At 45.7% G+C, this 6,546-nt stretch overlaps 1 protein-coding gene across 1 annotated transcript in view; it reads right to left on the reverse strand.

The window, feature by feature from the left end:
• Gtf3a (general transcription factor IIIA) overlaps positions 1 to 6,160 on the reverse strand; it is a 59,254-nt gene extending 53,094 nt beyond the window's left edge. The window contains exon 1 of the mRNA XM_008825084.1: positions 6,143 to 6,160. Within this exon, the coding sequence (XP_008823306.1) occupies positions 6,143 to 6,160 (18 nt within the window). The remainder of the gene's footprint in view (positions 1 to 6,142) is intronic.
• Between the last annotated feature and the right edge of the window lie 386 nt (positions 6,161 to 6,546).

Below are 6,546 nucleotides of genomic sequence, written 5' to 3' on the forward strand. Positions count from 1 at the left end.
TTAGCCACTCAATATTTTTCTCTTTATTTTTAAATTTTTATGTCTTTTTGAGACATGGTCTCTCTGTAACCCCAGCTGGCCTTGAACTCACAGAGATCCTCTGGCCTCTGCCTCCAGAGTGCTGGGACTAAAGGCGTGTGCCCACTCTCTGTTTTTCTTTCTATTTTTTTCCCAGAGAGTGAACTGAGGCCACACAGTCTGTTGGGAGAAGCAGGGACAACTTCCGGTTGCCTGTTGTTCCCATCTCAGCAGACTAGAGATCCAGTGGCTTGTTCAAGGCGGTCTGTTTGTTAACTGCAAACAAGGGCCCTGCTGGGGACGTCAGGGGAGCAGCTGCTCAGTGTCCAGAGAAGCTTGAGTGTGGTTTGTAAAGTAAACTGACTCTAATTTGGACAAATACTCTTGGGGCCTGGAACCTGGGACAGATAAAGTGGCAGGGAAGTGTTGACCTGGAGGGACAATGTTTCCAGGGCTGAGTGGGAAACAGGGGAGTGGTCCAGGAATGCAGGGCTTTTGCCTCTTGACGTCTGGTCCATTATTGCCAAGGACTCCTGTGTGCTCATAGTGACAGGAGGATAGCCCACAGCCATTTGATACCTTTGCTATTAAAGGGGACTTCTGCAGAGAGAAGGCCAGTTGGGAGGGGCAATGCTTGATGAAGGTGTTAAATATTTTATACCAGTTAAAGTAAGCAGCTTGCAGGTCAGTGCAGGCCCAGTGAGTCTTGAACTGGAGAATGGAGACAACCAGCAAAATTTGTCTTGAGATCTGGGGAGAGGCAGGAAGGTCTTGGGGCACTGTGTTGTGCCCAGTGCTTCTCAGACTTTGGCCTGCATGCACATTACCTTGTAGGCAAGCAAGTTCACATAGGTTTGTGATCTACCTCTGGGCTGTGCATCTTAGCCATCATTTAGCTTTGCTGGACATCAATTTCCTCATTCATAGTCAGCACCTATCTATGGAGAAAGGGAATGAAATTCCATAGGTAAAAGGCAGAGAACACAGTGCCTAGCCCAGAATAAATGCAGGCAGCTGACAGTGTTTTCATCATTATTGTCTCCAAGAATTCATTCAACAAACACACAGTACTGTAGCAGAGTCATGCCTCCCCAGCTCAGCCATACCTTCTCTGCAGCCCTGCTCCTGCCTAAAGGTGGTACCCAGTACCACTGCCTTACTCAGTGACTCATTCCTGGTCTCTTGTGCACCACATAGTAATTCTATGGAGCATTCCTGCTTTGCTAGTCTCCAGGTATCTGGCTAAGGTCATACTTCAGTTCAAACCATATTCAGTTCAAACCATACTTAGCTTCCCAAGTCCCTGTCCCTCATCTCCTTCAGATTCCTTCTGAATGTATTGCCTCCACCCATCTGCCTGAACAGAGGAACCGAGGCTGGCAGTGAGGCAGGGTTTTCAGTCTAGATAAAAAGTTTAGACGTAAGATGCCTTGTAAATATGGTTAAGCTGGGGGACTGGAGAGACGGCTCAGCTGTTAAGAGCGCTGGTTGCTCTTCCAGAGGATACAGGTTCAGTTCCCAGTACCCACATGGCAACTAACAACTATCCTTAACTCCAGTACCTGGGGATCTGATGCCTTCTTCTGGCCTTTGTGGGTATTGTACACATATGCATGCAGGCAAAACATTCATACACATAAAAATAAATTTAAAAAATTTTTAAATATTTTATTTATTTTTATTTTATGTGTATGAATACTTTGCTGGCATGTATGTAAGTGTACCTGTGTCATGCAATGCCCACAGAGGTCAGAAGAAGGTGTTGAATTCACCTGGAATTGAAGTTATGTAGGGTTGTTAGGCCCCATGTGGGTGCAGCCAGGGCTCTTAACTGCTGAGCCATCTCTCCAGCCCCATAAAATCTTTTTTTTTTTTAAAAAAAAAAAAAAAGTTTCCAGGCATGGCGGTGGTACATGCCTTTAATCCCAGCACTTAAAAGGCAGAGGCAGGCAAATCTTTGTGAGGTTGAAGCCAGCCTGGTCTACATAGTGAGTTCCAGGCCAGCTGGGACTACAGAGATACCTTGCCACAAAAAGACGAAAAAAAAAAAAAAAAAAAAGTTTAGGCTGGGTTTAACGATGTGAGTCTATAATTCCAGCTACAGAAGAGGAAGAAGTAGGAAGATCACAAGTTAGAGGCCACCCTGGGCAGTTCAGTAAGACCTGGTCTCCAAATTAAAGGTGGAAAAAAAAAGGGTTGTGTCTGTAGCTTAGTAGTAGAGTGCTTGCCTGGCATGCACAGGGTCCTGGACTGAATCCCCAGTAATACACACATACACACACACACACACACACACACACACAGGTAAGATGGTGGATTTTATGTTATATGCATTCTGTCATAATAAAGGCTACAGTCTAAATTTAAACTAAGCTAGTAAGCAAGGCTGTATCTTATAGAAGACTAAGAAGTCCTCAGAGACAAAATGTCTACACCTTTTATCATGGGGCAAGGTTGCTGGGACGATGCCATGGTGACCACAAGTCTATAGACTAATGGGTTACCTGTCTCATCAGTTGTGGCCCACTCAACAGCTCTTCCCTTGTTTGTTCTCAACTTATTTTTTTTTGTTGGTTTTTGTTTTTGTGTTTGTTTTGCCTCAAATGCCCAGAGATCTGCCTGCCTCTGCCTCTGGAGTGCTGAGTCAAAGGCATGTGCTACCTTGCCCAGTGGTTCTCAACTTCTTAATCCACATAAAAGAGTCCTGTGGCCTCCCAAGCTTCCTCCCTTGTCCCCATCTCTATAGGACAGAGCTGAAAGTGAGGAGAACAGGACATGAGCGGCTCCTGCATTGTTTACAGAGCATCCACACTATATAGGGAGTTCTTTAGCTAGAGCCAGAATGGAATGACCACTCTCTGCTTCTATACTGGCCTCAGTTTCCCTCATGTCCAGCAGAGGCTCACACACAGAAGAGCTGTACAGGGAAAGCTCTGGGAGGAGGAAAGGGACAGAAAGAGGGAGAGAGAGAAAGAAGGAGGGAGGGAGAGAGGGAGGGAGGGAGGGAGGGAAGGGTCTTCTACCATCTACCCACCATCTACCCCAACCCCTCCTTCTTCAGACAAAAGGACATTCTTGAGCCTGAGAGGTTAAGTCCAAAGGCACTTGCTTTCATAAGTAAGCATGACCCTGGTTGGGGTCAGGACCACACCTCTTGGTTGCTAATCTGAGTTTGCCCTCTATACACACACACACACACACACACACACACACACACACACACACTATCTGAAAATTTGACAGGCTTCATGCCACTTGATGACTTCAGTTAAGTCCAATTAACCCCCACCTGGGATAACTGAACTTTTGTGTTTCTCTTATTTGTTTCTTTGATACCTCGTGTTTGCCCAAGGAGAGTAAACTTTTCAAAGATATGGAGCCGGGTTGGCGGCCTTGCTTTTTCTGCATGCTGGTAAGTGCAATAGGATGCCCAGGTCCCCAGGGCTGGGGGTAGGCAGACTCATGAATCTGTTATTCACCAAAGCTACCTCCTTGTGTTGGGCCCCAAAAGAAGAAACAGAATTTATTAAGCACTGACCATAGATGGTCTTGCCATGTTTTCCATTGACTGATAGTGGAAACCCACAGAGGCACTGTTTCCCTCATAACAAGCAAGACAGCTACGATCAGAGACTTAACCTTCAGGTGTGTGGCACAACTGGTATTTAGGTTGTACAACGGCATTCTGCAACCCTCAGGGAAGGTTTGTTGAATGAATGAGTGAGCCCATATTCATCTACAATACCTATACTCTTACTCCTTTATCCTACTGTCAATATTTAGAACCCCACCCCCACCCCCCAGTACTGAGGATCAAACCCAGGGTCTTTTGCATGCCATGCAAGTGTTCTACTACTGAGCTAAAGCCCAGACTGTACTGTCGTTACACCCAACCACTAGGGTGACAATGTCAGCAGATAGGAGACAAAAGCAGCTCAAAGAGGAAAAAATAATAAGGAGGGTTATTTTTGGTTTATTATTTGGACATCATTAATCATACAAATGGATGGAGGTGAGTGGGAAGGGGCTGCACAGTTAACCAGCTAATTTGCATTTCAGATTCTGAAATAATGAAAAGACAGAAGCAAACCACAATCACACCTCAGACAGCCAGATGAGGAACAAGTGTGGTTTTCTCCACATCAGAACAATATAAGCAGGGGTGTAGACCAATAAGACAGGCTCCCCTGAAAGAGCTCTTGGGGGCTCCTTGTCTGTCCCATAAACTGAACAGAGCTGAAGCCAGAACAAAACTTCAAGAAGACTTGGAAGGTCTTCTGCTGCAGCTACAGGGTGCTAGCTGTTGATGGCTCCCCAGGAGGACTCTGAACTGACCACAGCACCTTCCCACTGAGCCCTAAGGAGCACTTCAGGGCTACCTGGAGCACCTGGGTACAGCAGGTGCCTTGTCCTTGCTGTCCTTGCCATCCTACTCCAACATCCAGCTGCTTATTATATGCTTGGCCTCCAGAACACTTTGAGAGGTCATTTCCACTGAGGAAGGCAATGCACTCTTCCAGCAATTTGCAGCCAGGACCAGTGATGTGGGGGCCGGCAATAGTTGGCCGTGCTGGTATTAACACTCCAAATGAGCTTCAAAGCAGGGCTGGTGACCCAAGTTCATACTTCAACTTCATCCTACTTGGATGGCCATGCTTTCATCCTGGCTGTTGTGTAAATACAATCAGCCAGCTCCAGGGCAATGAATAATAATCTGCTGAGCACCATTCCAACTGACTTTTGGTAATCATCAATCTATTCTCAGCCTCTATGAGATCATACACTACGTATTAGTTCACAGTATGTTTTTGTTTTCTTGGGGTGTTGGGGATTGAACCCAGGGCTTTGCACATGCTTTCCATCCTGGCTGTTGTGTAAATATAATCAGCCAGCTCCAGGGCAATGAATAATAATCTGCTGAGCACCATTCCAACTGACTTTTGGTAATCATCAATCTATTCTCAGCCTCTATGAGATCATACACTACGTATTAGTTCACAGTATGTTTTTGTTTTCTTGGGGTGTTGGGGATTGAACCCAGGGCTTTGCACATGCTAGACAATTGTTCTGATACCAAGCTATACCCCCAGCCTGAGGTTACAGTTTATTTTTAAATTAATGCAAGTTATATATGTATGCATATATGTTTTAATTTTTTTAAATATATTTTTTAAAGTTCAGACTTGTTCCATCACAGTGTATTTTTAAATTAAGTAACTTAACCTTTTATTTCTATTCTAGTTACATTTGTTAAACACCAACTTTTCAGGGTTGGAGAGATAGCTCAGCAGTTAAAAGCACTGGCTTGCTCTTACAGAGGAATTGGGTTGGATTCCCAGCTCCCACATGGTGGCTAACAACTGTTCCTAATTCCAGTTCCAGGGGATCTGGTGCCTTCTCCTGGCCTCTTTGGGCATTGCATGCATGTTTACAGGCAAGCAAATCACATACACATAAAACAAAAATAAAATAAAATTGTAAACGATTGAAAACCCCCCAACTTTTCTTTATTTAAGACTCAAATGAAGACTTTGTCTTGACAAAGTGAGCTCCTGAACCAAACTGAATAACACTGGATCATCTGCAAATAGCATTGTTTCTAAATTATAGACTTCAGCAAACACACTACAGAAATTATTTACATTTTTCTCCAGTGGGACCCTGGAAGGACCTGAGAAATTGTTTAACTCCAAGGGGGAACGCTCCATGAACCCATTAGAAGAGGTCGATACAGCTTTATCAAGCCCGGGTTTTTAAAATTCAACTTCTGCCAATGAACACTGGGCAGATTTTCTAGCTCTTTCGCTTTTGGGGTCCGGGGCAGATAAATGACCAACTGACTCTCACTCAGTAACCATCAGCGCTGGAAGCCTGCACAGCTCAGAAAGTCAGTGCCCAGCACCCTCCATATTCGGATCGCCAGCCAAAGGGTGACGGGTGGCATGCATAGCCCCCAAATAAAGCACCAAAGGAAGTTAACTTGACAAGCAGATAAAATAAGTGCCAATATCCTTCAGCAAATGACAGGACATAATCAGCTAGCCCACCCCTAGGAACCGGGACCTACCTCCTGCAGTCCGTAGCCCTCCCCTCCCCCCAGGGTCAGCTGGCGGCCACTTCATACCTTGGGGTCTGGCGACATCTACCGACGATCGCTGTTACTAAGTACATGATCTTTCTCCTTATTTAAGATTTATGGGACCAGGGTGGTTTTTAATCCGCAGTCTTCTGCTGCCTTTGGGTGCCTTTAGCCTCTCAAACAGCAAATATTACCTAAGAAGTGTTCCTACTCCAATACCGTTCCTCAGGCTGGGAGTGCGGCTAGGTGCAGAGCTCTCCTTAGCATGCAGTGAGGCCCTGGATCCAACCCCCAGCGCCGCAAAACAAACAAAACCAACCTGCTCCCCCTCCCTCCCTCCTCTGCCGTCCCCAAACAACCAAAGAACCTTCCTAGCTTGCTGCAAGCTCGCCTGTTAGGCCATAAGGGCCAGCTGTGGGTGATCAGCATGGACCCCGACTGCCCGAGGA

This window comes from Nannospalax galili, unplaced genomic scaffold (assembly GCF_000622305.1).
Source record: "Nannospalax galili isolate Female #2095 unplaced genomic scaffold, S.galili_v1.0 scaffold768, whole genome shotgun sequence".
Classification (NCBI taxonomy): domain Eukaryota; kingdom Metazoa; phylum Chordata; class Mammalia; order Rodentia; family Spalacidae; genus Nannospalax; species Nannospalax galili.